This window comes from Podarcis cretensis (genome assembly GCF_951804945.1).
Source record: "Podarcis cretensis genome assembly, chromosome: 15".
Taxonomy (NCBI): domain Eukaryota; kingdom Metazoa; phylum Chordata; class Lepidosauria; order Squamata; family Lacertidae; genus Podarcis; species Podarcis cretensis.
In genome coordinates, this window is record NC_137185.1 from 17,937,077 (window position 1) to 17,956,892 (window position 19,816).

Here is a 19,816-nt window from a genome sequence, read left to right on the forward strand (position 1 = left end):
ACACTTGGTGTCACATCTTGTAATTGCAGCATGAACTAACTGGAAGAGTGAGACTATTGGTTCTAATATTTAAGAAGGCACACAGCAGCATCACAGACTTGTGCACATTAACTTGGGTTGGAATCAACTGAAATAGATTAACCCAAGCCACTAAAACTGGGACAATTTATATAAGGCTATTCAGAACAGAAAGACTTTGGTACAAACAACTGCAATCTTGGAGGCAGGGGGAGATTTGTTTACTTGCAATTCTACCAACATATTTACATTATTTATAGGCTACCCTAAAACAAGAAATTATCTGGATGGATCACATAATAAAGCCACAGGCTTCTAAAAAGATTTAAATCAGATCTAAAAACTGGAGAGCGAAGAATAATCAACAGGGTCACACTCCCACCTCCCCCACCTCTCTCACAAAGGCTATCCAACAGAGCGATCAAGGCAATTTCATTATTAAAAGCAGAACTAAACCTCAATTTAAATGGATCTACTTCATCCAAGAGTGCTTAGATTTGGCTAGCAGCCACCCACTCCAGCACTTTGCCCATGGAAGGGATGTTACCCAGCACCCTGTTGCTGCTCAGATCTTCTGGGTTTCACGGAGTGACAATCTGAACAGCCTAATCCTGTTCCCATTTCAGCCTTATGAAATTCAATCATAGGTCCCATTCTGTGGAAAGACAAGTTCACATTTAAACTGTACACATTGTCAACGTACGTGCGTAAAATTAACCCTTTTCAGTGTACTCATCCATACAATACATATTAAATAATACATGTGTACATACTTCTTGTTCACCAAATGCTACAGCACAAATTTCATGAAATGTGTAATGTGACTTGGAGTTTCACTCTGATCCATAAGCAATTTCTGGTTATCAGATTACTCCTTTGTAAAATGTGAACCAAACAAATTCCTCTTCTATTGCTAGTTCAAGGTAAGCTTTTCCAGCAGCTGTATCAATTTTCTATAATGAGGCTGGGATCACTTCCCAGACCCAGCCAGCCAGCCATCTAATCTTTGCTAGAGATAATAACCTAAGCCGGAAACTGATTTTACCAGGCTGGGGAGACAGTAGATATGTGTAAATAAAATAAGACGTGTTCCACAAAGCACGATGTCACTGAATGTAAACTTCTAGTTTGTTTGCATTTAGACAATCCAGAAAGGCTTGATGTGGACACAGGAGTTGTCCTAACTACTGCTAATAATTCAGCTGTGGCTCCTTGTATTGAATTGTATTTAAACCTCATGTCTGGCAAGAACACAAACAAAAGGGCTCCTGTCCTGCGGTTCTCAGTCAAGTATGAACTGTCAGAGTGAGAGAGGCTGGCCAGTAAGATGTCAACTGAGCATGTCAATGTGCTGGTTGCAAAGGAGAGAGTGACCACTGGTTAGCTGCAATAGTTATCTCCTAAAATAATACTAGGTGCTGGGACTTAAGAATTGAACTATTTCATGGGAAGAATTTAGTCCTTAAAGGAAGTGGGGGGAAATCATTCACTGAGTTTGTACGTATCCTATCAATTTCCTCCAATGATGTCATGAAAGGACTACATGAGGCTGCCATATTTGTCCATCCAGTCCAGCATTGCCTTCACTGTTAGTGACTCTCTAGGGTTGTGGGTCACTATGCCTTTTCTTCAAAGCGCTGTAACAGCCTACAGGCATAATTTCAGCACTTCTTCTTTTAGCGTTGTGCCTAATTTTTTCCGGGATATTTAGTGTATTTTGCTGTTATGTATCGATTCACTACTTGTGGTTTCAATTGTAATTTGTGTAACCACTTAAATTTTTTAATACTAAACGAAACAAAAACAAATGAGCGAAATGAAACAAATTGAACAACAATGACTTCTGCCTTAATTAGACTGAGAATCGTCATAGATGCAAACTCCTACATGTGAAGAACTTTGATGGACTCCAAATTCAACCAGCATGGCCAATGGTCAGGGATGTTCTGAGTTTAAGCCCAGCAACAACTGAAGAGTCACAGGTTCTCTGCCCTGTTTTAAAGTCACAACCACTTCATTACATCAAGAGCTTTGACCAATCAGCTTTTATGATCCATCTTCATTTAAGCTAGATGTAACAAGAATTAATCACTACCATTACTTTTGATTTAGCCATGAAAAGCTTAGTTACATGAAGCAATGCTGCAAATAAACCAGCCAAGTGTAGTTTGAGCCAATCTGTAGTATAAAGTACGCTGACATTTTTCTTTAGATCTTATGTAGAATTAGCCATAAATTTCAGAGTACTCAACCCATGGGAATGTCTGTTCTAGAACCATTCAGAGGTTGAATAACCTTTCAGTAATGCATTAGCTCTCACTTTACTTCAAAGTACTGGAAATTCCAGCAGTTTCTTTGGAGCACTGATGAAATTCACTCTCTTCAGCAAGGACAAAGAATTTGTTCCTAGGAAATTGATCCTTAGAGATCGTATGCGTTCAGGAGCTAGCCTCAAGTATTCCCTTCTGCACCAACTCCCCAGCACTTGAAAAAACACTGGGAGGCAGAAAGAACACACAAGACTACAAACCTTTCCTGGCTGTAGACTTTAATCTCTGAGGTCACAGTCATACATTCACTGGATATTGATTTATTATTATTATTATTATTATTATTATTATTATTTACACAAATACAGTAGATCAAGTTCACATTATGCTTCAGGTTCATATATGGTTCACCTGCGATGTGCATGCCTTTTAGGATGAGACTAAGGAGGTAGATGTAGAAGGTTTTTAATCCATCAGTCTTCTGAAATTATTGTTGGCATGGAAAGAATTTTGCATTGTGCTTCAAACTGTTTTTTCCTAGTTGCTCTTCCTGCCTTTATTCAGCGGCTAGATGGCTTGAGCTCAGGAAGACTAATTAATGCCTAACATAGCAAGCCATAGATCTAAAGATGAGCAACTCTTTTAAGCTTTAGTATTTTTTATTTTTTAAAAAAGCTAGTATATGCAACAACACACTCAGGCAAGAGGGGAATAATTATTGTTTGTAGTCAGATCTGGTGCACCTAGATAATACCAGCCACTGTCTGACTTTGAATTTAAATAGTGCATAACAACGTACTTCTCTGGTTTTCTGGAATTTGTTTCACCCGATTTCTATAGGAAGCCCTAGTGCACAGATCCACTCTATGGCCGACATCAAGGTTCAAGGGAATATGCTACCATCACCCAATCTTAATGCCTTTTAGGAGGCAGCACAGGCATGTGTAAGCAACTCAGCTGTACTCCATTTTATTTTGTAGTCTTAGACAGAAAAATACCTTGGAAGAATGCATTAGCCTTTTGGATTTTTACATTTCAGAAGTGGATGTTGGGAACATCATGGCTGCATTTTTCTTCAATATAGTTTTTCAATATGGAAATCTATTAGTACTTCTCATTATAATTGTTATAATAAAGTTGCTGTGGATATATACTGCACTGTTAAAATAAGTTTTGCTTCCTCAGCATGGACACCGTACATAATTAGGGCACATTGAATTTTTCAAATTCCCAAAATGAGGGGTGCTAAAAAGTTGCAACATGACTTGGGAATTCAAAAGAGTTTAGTTTTAGTTTTGCTTGGTAAATAACTATTTACTTTTGAATGTTTCTGTGACATTTCCAATAATTTTAAACTTGATTTGACTTAAACTTGACAAAAAAAACTGATGAAACTTGATTATTTTTCTTATTAACTGATGTAATTACTTCCTAATGTTGTTTTATGATTACAAGGTAATGTTGTATGCTTATCAGGACATGTTTTATGCAGAGAAACTATTTTTTAAAGAACATTACCTGACATTTTTAGAAGGTAAAGTAAAAATTCTTTGGTTTTTCTATAGCAGTTTATGCGCTTTTTAATCAAACATAGATTTACCAAGCTAAATGTTGTCCAACCACAAAAGTAATAGCAGTTTTGAATTCCTCATATCCAAAAACATATTTTGAAGACCTGTCACTGAATAAATTTGCAAAAATTAAGTTTGACCCATAAAATGACAATCTAATCATGTATATCATTGACATGTTTATATTTTGTTTCTCTTGCCTGTGTGAATGAGTGTAAATTGTGTGTACCAAAACATCTGATGAGGCGGGCTCTTGTTCACAACAACTTATGCCACCATAAGCCAGTAATTTGTAGGTATTCAAAAACAGTCTGGTACATTACTTACTTAAATGTAAGCAAAAAGATATTTTTCTTTGAATTCCTCAATCTTCTTGGATATCCAAGGAATATGACAGTACCAGGACATCAGATACAAGATTTGTCCCAACACGAATAATCAAACAAATTAACTGTCAAGCCATGGTATTTTTTATGTAGTATCAAACTTAGTGATACTCCTTTAAATGTGCATGTTGCTACTGGAGTTTATTTTCTTTTTGCATGCATTTAGATGACTCCTGTTTGACTGAAGCAATGTCAAATCTTGATACATATGTGCATTAGATAAACAGATCAGTTTTACTGGTAGAATTTAGTGCAAAGCCAAAGGACTCATTCAAGGTCATGGTAATTACTCTGACTGGATTAGCACCTATCCCTCCTCCTCCCACTAACCTCTGTAATTAGTCTTATAGGATGATAAATTACCGCTTTCCCACAGGAATTATGAAAGTTTAATCCACAAAGAAAGCTAAAGAAGTTGCCTTTGTTTTAGAGTTACGCACTTTTTGGAAGGAGTCAGCTCCCTGCTCCCCCCTGCAATGCAATAAAACATTTAACAATTGTTCAGCGTCCCCAGAAACATTTTTTTTTACAAGGAGTTCATAACTTCTTTTAAAAAGGTGAGTACCAGGAACAGTCTTTAGACTCCTGGGTATTCCTTGCTTCTGACCTAGATTATTTCAACTGTGGGCATCCTGCTTCAAAAGTAGGACTTCTCTTTTGCAATGAGAACTGTTAAAAGAACGTGACTAAGATATGCTGCAGTTCTGCTTGATCTATGTGGATAATATGAGTCTGTCTGTTGCTGACACAGCAGGCACTGCAAATCTAACCATACAAATTAATAATAATAACAACAACAACCATTACTCTTATTGCTACTATTACTATTACTACAGTGGGACCTCGGGTTAAGAACTTAATTCGTTCCGGAGGTCCGTTCTTAATCTGAAACTGTTCTTAACCTGAAGCACCACTTTAGCTAATGAGGCCTCCTGCTGCCACCACGCCACCGGAGCACAACTTCTGTTCTCATCCTGAAGCAAGCCTCTTAACCTGAGGTACTATTTCTGGGTTAGCGGAGTGTGTAACCTGAAGCGTCTGTAACCCAAGGTACCACTGTATGTACCACTACTACCATCACATTACGCAGCAGCAACAACAACTATTGTTATTGTTATTATTACTATTACTACTACCATCACATTATGCACACAAACATTCATCAATTGGGAGAATAAATAAAATACAACCTTTTTTAATTAAAATGCCCAGTACCCCAGGATTTCAGCAAACTCTTAGCCTTAACAGGAACCTAAAGGCAAACACTATAACTGTGCAGCCACATCACCTCCAAACTAACAAATTCGGTGGTCACAAAGTTGTGAGATCAAGCTATGATCTTCCGAGTAAAAAAGCTACCCAGCACTTAATATAGCCATAAACACACACACACACACCCCACTCAAAACCAATGAAAAACTACAGGTGGCCTGCTCTATTCAACAATTATACATATTCAGTGCTGGAATTAACATCTCTGAATATTTACATGTTTAGTTACTGATTAGAGGTCATATCCTCTTTGAAACTATGTCCAGGTACATGAGGCAGTTAATGTGGAAACACAAAATGAGATATCTGATCTGCAAAATGGTGCTGAATTCGCATTTCAGTCTTTCAAAGATAATTGTAACTGGCACAGGCCTATAGAAAGTCATCACCCAGTATACCATAGCAAGGGATTCTCTTTTATTATGGTAAGCATTGTTTGCATTTCAGAGATAACACATTAAAACCATGACCTAGAGAACCATGACCTTTTTTTTCCTAGCCAAAGATGTGTTTGCCAACCACTGCTCCAGACTATAGATGTCTCTTTTTTACTACATGAAAAAGTACTAGAAACAGTAACTCAAAGTCATGGAGCAGATATTGTTTAGGACTTTATAGCATGGATTGATAAACCCTAGACTGAATGGCATACTTGCCATTGCATCAACAAGGTGAATCTTTGTTCATTTCACATTGATAATGCTTTTGAAAGCTTGGCAACTTCAATTGAAATGTATTTTGTTACAAAATGAGACTTACGAGTCAATATATTCATATGTTTGCTGGCATCACCACCTACATTACACAGGAACAAGTTACCTTGGTATCATATAAGGCTTAACTCTTGCTTTGAATGGATTAATAGAATGATGAGCCTGTGACTCAGTATTTACTTGCTAGCACAAAGCACTGTCCCTACGTTCAGTGAAAATGCCATTCATTTATACTTAAACTGAGGGAGGGAGGGCAGGAACACCTTATAATGTGTGTTATGCTTATTTTGCCTTGAGCGCAGGGGTCATGAATCAACAGCTGCTTGCTGACCCATGCATTCCTGGCAAAATGAAGGCAACACATTTCACAAATGAAAAGGAACTTATTATTTCCTATACTGCAAACTCCATGGACAACATTTATAAAGTATGAAGCAGCCCATACAGCTGATTTTAGTGCAGACTCTCCAGGTGCCAGAGTTTTCGGAATATATCCACAGGGGCAAATCAGTGTGCTTTCACACATACAAAATCTGGAAAACCCTTGTGCATGTGTTACACTGGGAATATCTGCTTTGTTCTCCTGAGGCATATGTTTCATTTTTTAAAAACAGGGCTTCCCAAACTTGGGTCTTCAGCTGTTTTTTGAATTTTTGAATTGCAGTTCCCATCATCCCTGACCACTGGTCCTGAAAGTTAGGGATGATGGGAGTTGTAGTCCAAAAACAGGTGGAAACCCAAGTTTGGGAAACACCATTTTGAAATCTTGCCCACAATGTCAGAGGAAGAAGTTGTGAAAAGGGGAAACTCTAAATAGCAGTGATTCACTACAGTACTTCCCAATTCCTGGGGAACCACTTTCTGGTTCTTTCCCACAACCCTCACTATGAAATTTCTCTCTGCAATTATAAAGGGCTTCTAGATAAAAAAATATATTTAAATTTAACACAGATTATATGAAAGTTATGGATGAAACTTTAAATATCTTCTTTTTTATAATATTTATTAAATTTTAGTTTAACAATAAAATACATAGGTAATAACACAATCTTTTCCCAAATTCCACATTTCATGTTCATCTTTGGACTTCCTCACAACCCTTGTTCCTGCTTTCTAAACTCATAAATTTTACCAGCAAATTATTAACTTAATTTAATTCATATAACATAATTTTTCAATATTAATATCTCAAATTTTAAGATTTAACATACTCTTATCGAAACTTAATTATAAAATGTTACTTGCCCAAAATTTATCTTTTCATCTTCCAATTAGATTTAAATTTATATTCTTTATAACTAGTTTGTTGAAGCCATGTTTTTGCTAATCTTACATCTTTCTTAACAATCATACAATTTACAATATTTTTGTAGATAGTCCTTGAATTTCTTCCAGTCTTCCTCCACCAGTTCTTCTCCCAGGTCTCGGATTCTGCCCGTCATCTCCGCCAGTTCCATATAGTCTATCAGTTGCATCTGCCATTCTTCCAGTGTGGGTAATTCTTGAGTTTTCCAGCTTTTAGCGATGAGTATCCTTGCTGCTGTTGTAGCGTACATAAAAAAGGTTCGATCCTTCTTTTGCACACTCTGACCAACAATGCCCAAGAGAAAGGCCTCTGGTTTCTTAAGGAAGGTATACTTAAATACCTTTTTCAGTTCATTATAAATCATTTCCCAGAAGACCTTCACTCTAGGGCAAGTCCATCAGAGGTGAAAGAATGTTCCTTCAGCTTCTTTACACTTCCAACATTTATTATCAGACACATGGTATATCTTTGCAAGCTTGACTGGGGTCATGTACCACCTGTAAATCATTTTCATAATATTTTCTTTCAAGGCATTACATGCCGTAAATCTCAAACCTGTGGTCCATAACTTTTCCCAGTCAGCAAACATGATATTGTACCCTATGTCCTGTGCCCATTTTATCATGGCTGATTTGACCGTTTCATCCTGTGTATTCCATTTTAACAGCAAATTATACATTCTTGAAAGTATCTTAGAGCTGGGTTCTAACAGTTCTGTTTCTAACTTTGATTTTTCCACCTGGAATCCTACCTTTTTGTCCAACTTGAAAACTTCTTTAATCTGAGCATAGTGTAGCCAATCTCGCACTTTATCTTTTATTTTCTCCATACTCTGCAACCTCCAGTTATCTCCATCTTTTTCTATTATTTCCCAATATTTCGGCCATTTGGCCTCCATATTGAGTTTTTTCAAGGCCTTAGCCTCCATTGGTGATAACCCCCTTGGGGTCTTGTTTTCCAATAAGTCTTTGTATTTCAACCAGACATTAAATACTGCTTTTCTGACAACATGGTTCTTGAAATTCTTATGTATTTTAGCCTTGTCATACCACAGATATGCATGCCACCCAAACGCGTTGTTGAATCCTTCCAAATCTAAAACATCAGTGTTCTCAAGAAGTAGCCAGTCTTTCAACCAGCAGAAGGCTGCTGATTCATAATACAACTTTAGGTCTGGCAGGGCAAATCCCCCTCTTTCTTTAGCGTCAGTTAATATCTTAAACTTAATTCTGGGCTTTTTGCCCTGCCAGACAAATCTTGAAATATCTCTCTGCCACCTCCCAAAACACTCCATTTTGTCCACAATCTGCAAAGTTTGAAACAAAAATAACATTTTTGGCAATACATTCATCTTAATTGCAGCAATACGTCCTGTCAAAGAAAGTTTCAGTCTTGACCAAGCATCTAAATCCCTTTTAATTTCAGACCAACATTTTTCATAATTATCTTTGAATAAGTTCCTGTTCTTCGCTGTTATATTTACCCCTAGGTATCTCACTTTTTTAACCACATTTAATTCTGTCTCTTTCTGAAACCTTTCTGATTCTGAAGAAGTCAAATTTTTTTCCAAGACAAGAGGAACAAATACAGCCCGGATTGCAACTTTGTATTTAAAGAAATAATGCAAGTATGTAGAGGAGAAAAGGAAGACAGTGACAGGTTTACTTCCGCAAAGAGAAACATCTCGGAAAGAACAGCAACTTTATTAAAATATATCAGATTTGCAGTTATTTGAATAGCTTGGCTGTAAAATTGCATTGCCACCTAAACAGGAAGACTGCAGTCAAGAGAGCCTTCAATTGGTGGTTTTATAGGCTCCAAGGTCAAGATACGACCTTAATATCTATTGAAATGCAGAGTCCTATAACCTCTGCATCTCCTTCCACCACTAATAAATCTACTGATAACAAGAATTAACCTCTCATTTACACCTGTATGACCAAAGTAAAAAGTGAAGAGGATTTGTTTCTTTCCCCACTTCTGTTGATGTTGAGGGGAAGTAGCTGAGGGAAAGAGAAGTCTCAACAGCTTGATGGTATTAACATCATCACTAAGCAAGACAATCCTTTCCTGAATCACGTATTGGTATCCATACTTAGTTATGAGAAGCGTGTAACAAAACTTAAAGGATGGTTCAGCTAAGGGCAACACAAATCTATGCTTAGAAAAAAGCTTAACGGCAATATAAAATTAAGAAGTAAATTACAGTGCTTGGCAAAGAGAATTTGCCAGTTTAACTGGCTTCGTTTGATCCTGAAAAATAGTCTATACATCTTCAACAGGCACTCTTGTAATCATTACAAGAAACTGCCAAGTGCATGTGCTGTGAGCAAATTTGTTGAACTTTTAAACTCTAGATGTGCACGCCTTCTTTGATGTCTCTTAATTCTTTCCACCATGGCAGATTATGGTTTGTTGTTAAAGAAACTCTAAAATGTGAGGTTTACATTCTACAAGAAGAGTTCAAGAATGCTGTACACTCTGCCCTACTGCTTCCTGGTTCAAGTGGGAAAACATGACATTTTCTTTGAAGAATTTTACCTCTGGATTGCTGTTCTATCCTGACTGCAGTAGGCCTACTGCAGTCTGTATGGTTAACCACAGAAGCTGTTAGCTCCCTTACAAATTGTTAGATTTAAGTCACTAAATTAAGAGATTGGTTATTTACATGGCAGAAGTCAGACTACGGCTCAAGTTCCCCAGAAAGAGGCAAAAGCAGGACAATGGCTTTCCAAGATCACCCCACCCATCTAACTAGCCACTATTGTGCCTACATGTGGACATGAACTTATTTCCAGCTGAACATGCAGTAAGTGATGCCATGGTAGGAAAGAATACTGTGCATGCTAGCCCTCAGTCTCTTAATAGTCAGGTATTTCTAAATTAGCAATTAGAAAACAAAAACTGCTACAAGCTTACAAGCAGACTTTCCTGGACATCTTGCCAAAAATACACTTTCCCCAAAATGCAGGCAACAGAATTAATTGTAAACCGATTTTAAAAAAATGAAAAAGCATACCACCAGTCTTAGCTTCCTTCCACTATGAAAGAGACTCAGACATCAGCCAGCGTGCTGTCACCATGCATTTTTATCCCATCAATAATGAGCTGGTCTGAAGGGCAAATTGATTATAGCACTGACGATCTTGAGGCCTTGTAGCCCATGGCTAGGAAAATGATGAATAATTTTAAAGATTTCCCCCCCTGAGCAAAAGCATGAAGACACTGTACTAAACTGGACTGTTTTCCAGTTTAAGATCAGGGATGGGGGAGATTCATGTCAGATTTGATTAGTTTAGACATGGACCACTGAGGAACTCAAATGTATACATGCCAACCACAAAAATAAACTGTCTCCAATGAATTAGACATGAATTATGCCCAATAGTTACACTTGCCAGTTATCAAACATAGCAAATTAATTTCAAAACAAAAATACATAAAGCTTGATTACAGTTGCCCAAAAGACTGCACATACTGCCACTGCATTCCCAGTGTCCACAAATTTAACAGACCATAGCCTTGTTGACAACTGAAGATACTAAATGCTAACAGATTATAGTTTTGGATAACAAAACTAAGACATGGGGTGGGGCGGGAGCTTTGCAAATCTAAAGTAAAATTGCTAAATATAGATCCTGGTGGCCATGTGTCAACTTCTGCTATCAAATCCAACATAGAGTGGTGCCCTGCAAGACGAATGCCTCGCAAAATGAAAAACTTGCTAGACGAAAGAGTTTTCCGTTTTTTGAGTCGTTCCGCAAGACGAATTTCCCTATGGGCTTGCTTTGCAAGACGAAATGTCTTGTGAGTTCTTGCGAGTTTGTTTCCTTTTTCTTAAAGCCGCTAATAGCCACTAATCCGCTAACAGCCGTGCTTCGCAAGACGAAAAAACCGCAAGACGAAGAGACTCGCGGAACGGATTAATTTCGTCTTGCGAGGCACCACTGTACTGTCTCCAATAATACCATAATTGATCAAAATAAAACAAATGTGTAAATACCAAGAACAGGGACATGGACAATACTGGATTAAATACGTACCTTTTCAAAGGAGAAACATAAAATATTTGGTAGCTAAGTATTACCTGTAAACTGATAGTCTTTTGAAGCACATCTAAAATTGATGTTCAGTGCATTCTGTCTGTGATTGAACTTAATTGGGAACCAGGTCTCCAGCTGCAATTTCTAGTACCTTTTTGTCTGCCAGGGTTTGTGTTATATAAACCATACAGTGATTTGCAATACTCTGGGACTGTATCTTGAAGCAGGGTTAAGAAAAATTAACACACTTCCATTGCCACATAGGAAAAACATCCTATAGCATTTTACATAACAGTTTGGGGAAAAACAGATGATTTTGTCTAAATAGATTTTACACTCATTTTTATTGTGTTTTGCTGTTCGCAAGCTATGCTGTATCAATATAAGAATAGACAAGGTGTACTTTGCTGTAGACTAAAGATAATAGCAAGCAGCATAAAATGTAATACATCAGTGAAACAATGCCAACAGACCAAAAACAAAATCATCGTCCAGAAAATAAACCACCTGAACAGGATAAAACAGCATAAATCATCCATACCAGGGTTACAGAAGCAAGCACCCAGCCTGGAGGCTACAGTTCTGTCTCCACTAGAGGTAGGTATGTGGCTTTTGGCTTTAAAAAAAAATCAGAGCTTTATCAGTCTACCAAACATAGATCTCAACTCTTCCCATTTCCCCTCTACAGGCCACATTTTAGAAGATAGCAGGGTTATTCTTTCACCACTTGACCTCCACAGACAGTATCTTAAGCTGTCATCACCCATGCCAAAACCACAGCTGTTAGCAAGCATTACATGCTGGCCTACAATTTGCACTACTGCAATCATGGAGGAAAATGTGGTGGACCTACTACTGATAACCCATCACCATATGTCAAGTCTGACTTCAGCTTTTAGCTTGCAACTCTGGTCAGCAAGTACAGTGGTTCTCCAAAAAAACCTGCAATTCAGTGAAGGGTTGTGGGCAGCACCTAAAAAATGTTCTAAAGCAGCGTGTCAGTAAGCTCTGCTACAATAAGAGTCATTGCTACTAGATCTGCTAGCTACTAGATCTGCTTGCTATTCTGTGCACAATCCATTTCACAGGCACATACACAGTTTTAAACAGATGACTTTAATCGAGCCAACCAGCCAAAGTTAGCAATGACTATACATGCTAGAATACAACTCAGTCATACAACAAACATGGACTGTGCCCATAGTCTTCAACTGTGCATTTAAGCAATTAGAGATCCGTTAGTTTTGCCTTCTAATTCCTACAGAGAAAAACATATCAAGACATAATTTCAACCTCATCAATGAGCATTCTTGTATCTGCTAAGATTTAAACAGTTACAGAAAGGTGTAATAAGGACTCTAGCTTTTGCAGACCTGCAGTACTAGTAATAAGAGTTTTGCCATAATGCTACACCAAAGCAGAATGAAGTATATGAGAAAAGGTAAGCAAGCAAAAACATTTAGAGCAGATCGCCTGTTCAAGACCTCTTCTGTTTCATGACCTGAGAAAGCTGTGCAGGGAACAAAAGATGTGAAAGGGAATATTTTAAGAACAGGGGCTATAGTTAATGCACATTTGAAAATGGAACTAACGAAGCAGTACATAGAAGCTATATATGCTGCTTATAAGACTTCAAGGGTAAAGTTACTAGCTCAAAACGTATTGAGCAATTGAGCACAATGAGCTGTGTACTATAAAAAGGTTGAATGCATAGAGTGTATAGCTGAAGGCTATAAACAAATTGCAAGTTCTGATTTAGAAGACACTATTAAAGCTGGAAGTTGCCATTTCCAGAGGATACCATAGTTCCTCAAAACTAGATTTTTGTGTGACATCCATCTTCTGTCCTTATATGTACAATACCTTTCAGAAGGCAACTCATCCATAACAACAAAAATTCCAACTGTAAGAATTTTATTGGAATGAGTAACAACTAGAAATGTAAATGTGCAAAAGCAATTCCAAAATGAAACACCAACAGGGTCAGAATATTAATTCAAATTACTCCAACTACTACTCAGAATTGAGTGCAACAAGTTCTATTTCTTTCATGTAACTTGATCTGCAGTGAAGTCAAGCAATGGACAAAGTTGTATTATAATCTTTAATTTTGTTTAAAGTTTATTGTTATGACTTGTTTTAAAAACCAATTTTTTAAAGTTATGCGCCTGCTGCAGCAAAGAATGTCAAGGTAAGCTATATGAAGCATAGCTTCTATGTTCTCTCTCTCTCTATATATATATATATTTGATTCATGAGCTGCTATATGCAATTTGGAACCTGACATAATTTTGTTCTTTAATGTGTAGGTGAACTTACAGATCAGAAACCATGTGCTAAATTAAATAAAACAGATAGTTTCAAAAAGCGTGTATACAGAATGCATTCACAGACAGAGCTGCAGCTCATAGTCAACAATCTTAATTTGACCCCTTCAAAGGCACAGTAATAGAGTGATTTGTTTCAGTGCAGCCAGTTTCCAGTTCAGGACAGCTCTAAATATATTAGTAGTCCAGCAGGTAAACATCCAGTTTGAGTTCATTTCATCTCTTCCTGCATGCCAGTGTGCAAAAATACCATTTCCTGCTAATAAGATCATTTAAAAGAGGAAAACAGATTGTCTCTTGCCATATGAAAGTTGGTGGTTCCTGACCTTGAGTCCAGGTGATTTGAAGAACCATTTTCTCCCTTAAGCACCTGCCCACCCACTCTGTTCAGAGACTTTGCGCCACACCTGTTTGCCTTCAGAGGTTGAGCTAACTGGGACATGGCCAGGGCCTTCATCATAGTGGCACCAAGACAGTCCAACTGTCTACCTCAGGAAGCATGCCTAGTTTTCTCTCTTTTGATGCTTAGATAAATTGTCAAGAAGTTTATTCCACCAAGCCCTTAGAAAAATTTCCTCCTTGCTATAGATATTTTTTATAGATTGGGTATCTGATAATGGCTTTTTTTTATTCATTGTAAACTACCTTAGGAACCTTTGTGGCCAAAATGTAGGGCAGAAGTGTCTTAGTAAGTAGAACTCAGCAAATCAGCCCTGTCTGGGAAGAGGCAATTAAGTAGTAGTGGTTAATTTTCTTTTGCCATTCCATTTAACGACCTATGAAGAATGCCTTACTCAACACTGAGCTTCACATACATGTACTTCCAAACATGAGGCACAAACTGAAAACAGACATGTCGTAGATGTTAAACAGATTAATGGGTGTCCTGGGGACAGGGACTGGTTATCTGAGATAATTGAGTGAAAGAAAATCCACCTGACAGATGCCAAATCTACTGTTGCGTTGTTTTTTCTGTGATAGAACTAAACTTAATTAAGCACTATTAAGGCCACCTTTAACCTCTTATGGAAGTCAAATGGCCATAAACTATCTTTCTGGTCAACACGTTTTCAGACCCAAAGTACCCCAATTTCTCTCTTTATTCTCATGATTAAAATAGCAATACGGAAGTCCAGAACTTAGACGGCATAGTCCGTTGCTAACCTACCACACAAAACTGTAAGCTTAGATGGCAGCCTTCTGTCTAGCTACAGCTTCCACTTCAATGGCTCCTACGTAATCAATACATAGTTGGGATTTTGCTTTGCATATATAGCTCTATACTGGAAGGAAATAGGGCAGGCCTTTGCCACTAATTCCTGCACATGATACAGCTTCCAGACAGGATACAAACAAGCAGCTGAAGTTGTCTCGGATATGAGGGAGGAAGTGCCACACAGTTGGAAGAGATTTTAACAGGTGTAGGGGATTAATTCCATAATCAGGAAGCCCCCCTCCATGCCAAGTAATCCGAGAGGGGCTTTAGTTGGAATCCCACACCCCGGCCTCATTGAGTCTTGTTATCAACCTGGCAGAAAAAGTTCAGGCAGGTTTTTCAAGATCAGTTATTGTCACTGAACTGCCATCACATTGCAAACAATTGTTGAGGAATCTGAAGAATTTTCATATAAGCAAAACTTGAGAAGACAATGAATTTAGGTAGCCTCACAGTAAATTCTGAAGGGCAAAATATATGAGATACGAGTCAACCTTTCTTGCTCAAGATCATATTCTGTAGAATTTAGCAATGTGAACAAGACAATTCCCGTGCAAACAGTATGATCTTATAAAAATAATCCATGTATTTATGAAAAATTTTCCCTGCAGGGCTGCTTTGAAGGCTGAGTTAATGTCTGAAATATGTTTTTGAACACTTGTGTATACCCATCAATAATATAGTTATTCAAATCTCTATTTGTGTAAGGGAGACTTAGTTCTATTGAACTACCTATGTGCTGTATCCTGCTTCTCTAGCTAACTTCTGCCAAAAACCACCCTACAGTTCGGAAATTTCTGTATTATGTTTTAATGTGGACCTTGAGAATTAAAAAAATGTTGATGGGAAGGCAGGTCTTCCATGTCATCTAAGAAGAGCAAGTATTTAAATGTTTCATAAATACCCATTATGCTCTGATAAAGCTTTAATCTGAAAGACAATGAAATAGGCAGTTGAAACCAGAAGATTTAGCAAGGATCTATTGAGCGGATAACACAAAACAAATGATTTTTTTCCCTACAAAGTTGTCCTCTAAGCTTCTAGACCAATCTGACACTCACATTTCTTGTTACTGTGCCAAGAATGCAGAGGTCAGTTCTCATGCATTAGCAAGCACACATCCAGGGTAAAACAAAGACTCAGAAGATAGGTTTCAGACTCAATCTTAAGATAGCAATCCAAATTCTTAGCATACCACTGCAGCATCCCTTCTTGAACTCCTACAGAAAACCATTTGTTTTTATCCCAGAAAGGTTTGGCAAAAACCCATATTCATTTAAGCCCCCAATGCCAACCCTTTACCAGATAAGTAGAAAGAAGCCTTACATATCAAGAGCTCTGAAATGCTTTCACAAACACAGGCAAAATCCTGTTATGAAATGGCACCAGAAGAGGTAAGAGCTTGCTAGATTTAGAATATAAAATACGGGCAACATCATAAATTACTTTTGCAGCACTGTTTTCTACCAAGTTGTTATCTTTGGATAAGAATACTTAAAATGCTGGAGGAAACTGGACACACTGATCAGCTTCATATCCAACAGAGCAAGACTGTCAAAGCAAGCAGGTAAGGAACACCTCAGCTTGCAGAACAACAGACTGGAGATCACTGGCTTCAAGGAAAGTGGAAAACTACAGTATCCAAGGAGGCTCAGGAAGGGGCTGAGTATGACACACCCTCTAGCACAGCAGAGTTTCCCCCCAGGTTGAGAAAGAACTGAGAACACCACAAATACTGCAGAAGCAAGGTACTTTCCACACACAAAATATACAATGCAAATCCGAAACCAATGCTGGAAATGGTTAAGTGAGACATTTTGACATCACACTGCAGAAATCTCAGCAAGGGTTCTTTCTGGGCCTTTCCCTCCTTATCTCGGTCATGAGAGCCAGGTATGCCAGGAGAAGGGATAGATTAAGGACAGGGGAAAATGAGGCACAATCTTCTCCCCCTGCAGCTCTTTTCTCTTCTTTAGGGAGGGGTGGAGAAGAGAGAAAAAAAACCTCCAGAACACCAAAATCTCTGATTGAAGGGGGTGCTGCTTAAGGCAGATTGTACAGAAAGAGACAGGATTGCTCAGTGTGGGAGTGTTGAAGTGGCGGGGTGGGGGAAGAGAGAAAGGAAATGGCTGTAAGCAAATGGAGGACACAGAGGTGGAAGTAGGAAAGCAGGGCGGGCAAGAGAAATTCCTGGAAGACTGGGGGGGGGGGGAGAGAAAACCATAGGCACTGGAGGACAAGGTAAGTTACAGAATCTGAAGGAGGAGGAAGCAGAGTCACAGAATTGTAGAGTTGGGAGGGACCCTGAGGGTCATCAAGTCCAACTCCCTGCAAGGGTGGGGGGAAGCAGGGGGATATTTTTATTATTATTGAAATGTTTAGTTCAAGCATCCTAATTGGAAACAACCCAGTCCTTTGAAGTCTTCAGATCTAAAGGGCATAAATGCTACACTGGAGGAACTGTCCTAATGAAACCTTGATAAACCTGTACACAGCAGCACCAAGAGGCACCGCTGCCTTGTTTTTACCCGTCAACATCTTATACAAGGTGAAATCCCGTATTAAAGACAAGCCCTGTTGGATCAAAGTGGAGCAGAGCCCTACTTTGCAAGGGTGTTGTAAGGAGAGTCCTGGAGAGCTCTGGCGACACACAGAAGCACTCCATATACACTGAATACTATGTTGTAGCACCAATCCCCTATTTACCCTGGCTTCTAACGCTGGAGGTGTATATCTTTCGGACTCACCTAACTGTTAGGCGATGTAGGTCGTTTTAAACCATTACTAATACTTGTTTCAATGTTGCAACCCTGGGACCTTATAGTGAAGGGCAGGAAAATAATAATTACAACAACAATGATAATCACTCAATCTCATGACTACTGTGAGGAACATCACTGATGATGATGATGATGATGATGATAAAACAGCAATTATGCTACGATACTGGGAGGGTGGTCAGTGGTCAGTGGCTTAGACTCGGAAGAAACCTGGGGGTCCAAATCCCCGAACCCACCTCAGCAAGCATGAAGCTCACTGGATGCGACCTTTGCTGGTGGTGGTGGTGATGATGTGTGTGTGGACTAGGGAAGCCAGTCACTGCCCCTCTCAGCCTGACCTACCTCGCAGGGTTGTTGTTGCAGGCATGGGAGCAAAGCAACAAGGAAAAGGTGCAATAAATAAAATAAACGCCAATAAACCTAGTTCAATCACTCATCCTAGGATTACACAATGAATCAATAGATAATAAGGAGGATTTCTGGAAGGTGGGGGAATTAAGGCTAAAAATAAGAGAGATCTGAGGGGAGGGGAGGACGAGGCTGACCGGCGAAGGACCCTCCCTGGTCCCCCGGCTGAGGCGAGCGTGGTCGGTGCGGAGGAGGCGCGTGGTGAGGGGAGCCATGGAAGCGCTCTCGGCTCCCTCAGCGGGTGCTCTCCTTTTCCTCCTCCTCTTCCTTACCTCGATGTAGCCGGCCAGCGTCGCCGCAGGGCCGGTGAGCCCCAGGAGCAGCAGCAGGGACCATCCCAGCCTCTCGGTGGTGCCCGTCCTGCCCCCCGCCGTCACCGTCGCCATCCTCTACTTCTGAGGTTACCCTTCGCCGCCGCCGCTTGGAAGCAACTGCCGCCGCGCCAGCCTCAGCGCCGCCTTCGTCACCCGCGTGGGGGGAGCAACAGCCCCCTGCGTGGGCGGGGCTTGGAGAAGGGAAAGAGCTTCTCCAAGCTCCGCCCAGCTCTGGCGTAACTTGCCAAGCAATTCCCCCTCCCCCCGCCCCGCTTTGAATAGACTGCTCTCTTAGCCAATAAGAGGGAGAGAGGCGCTTGCGTTTTTGTTTGCTTTTTTCATTTCCCTCCGCTCCAGTTCCGCCCCGCCAGTGTCGGCCAATCGAAGGCAAGAGCCAGCACAATGCGGTGTTCGGAGGAGGCGGGGCTTGCGCAACCTGGCGCCGCCCTCCCGGGAGGCTCGTTAGACTACGACTCCCAGCAGCCTAAGTGGCGTTGGGCCACTCTCGAAGGCTGATGGGAGTTGTAGTTCCAACTGTACCTGGAGGGTGTCTTTGCGTTGAGAAAAAAGGAGAGGCATATATTCATCGCAGTGAGGCGGGTGGGTGTATGGGGGGGGTTGCTAAGCGTCAGAACACGGCAAATGCTGCTTTTCATACTGTCTCAACTGAAATCTCCTTTCGAAATAGAAAAAAATGGCAATTAACACGCTAGAACTCATGGACATTCAATGAAGCTGAATGTTGGGAGATTCAGGACGAGATACGTGAAAGTCCTTCACGCAGAGCATCGTTAAACTATGGAACTCTCTCCCACAGGAGGCAGTGATGGCCACCAACTTTGAAAAAGGATTGGATAAATTCATGAAGGAGAAGACTATCCATGGACACTAGCTCTGTCTCCACAGGTGGAGGCAGCAATCTTTCTGAATACAGTGGTACCTCAGGTTACCACTTAACCTGAAACTCTTCGTAATCTGAGGTACCACTTTAGCTAATGGGGCATCCCGCTGCCGCTGCGCGATTTCTGTTCTCACCCTGAAGCAAAGTTCTTAAGCCGAGGTACTATTTCTGGGTTAGTGCAGTCTGTAACCAGAAGCGTCTGTAACCCGAGGTACCACTGTACCAGTTTCTGCAAACCACATATTAAGAGGTCTCTTGTGCTCTGGTCCTGCTTGCAGGCTCCACAGGTAT

At 39.8% G+C, this 19,816-nt stretch overlaps 1 protein-coding gene across 6 annotated transcripts in view; it reads right to left on the reverse strand.

The window, feature by feature from the left end:
* The window catches only part of APLP2 (amyloid beta precursor like protein 2), a 55,466-nt gene extending 36,725 nt beyond the window's left edge, over window positions 1-18,741 (reverse strand). For all 6 annotated transcript variants that reach the window (XM_079954521.1, XM_079954520.1, XM_079954519.1 and 3 more), the window contains exon 1: window positions 18,583-18,741. In XM_079954521.1, the coding sequence (XP_079810647.1) occupies window positions 18,583-18,696 (114 nt within the window). In that variant the 5' untranslated portion in view covers window positions 18,697-18,741. The remainder of the gene's footprint in view (window positions 1-18,582) is intronic.
* Between the last annotated feature and the right edge of the window lie 1,075 nt (window positions 18,742-19,816).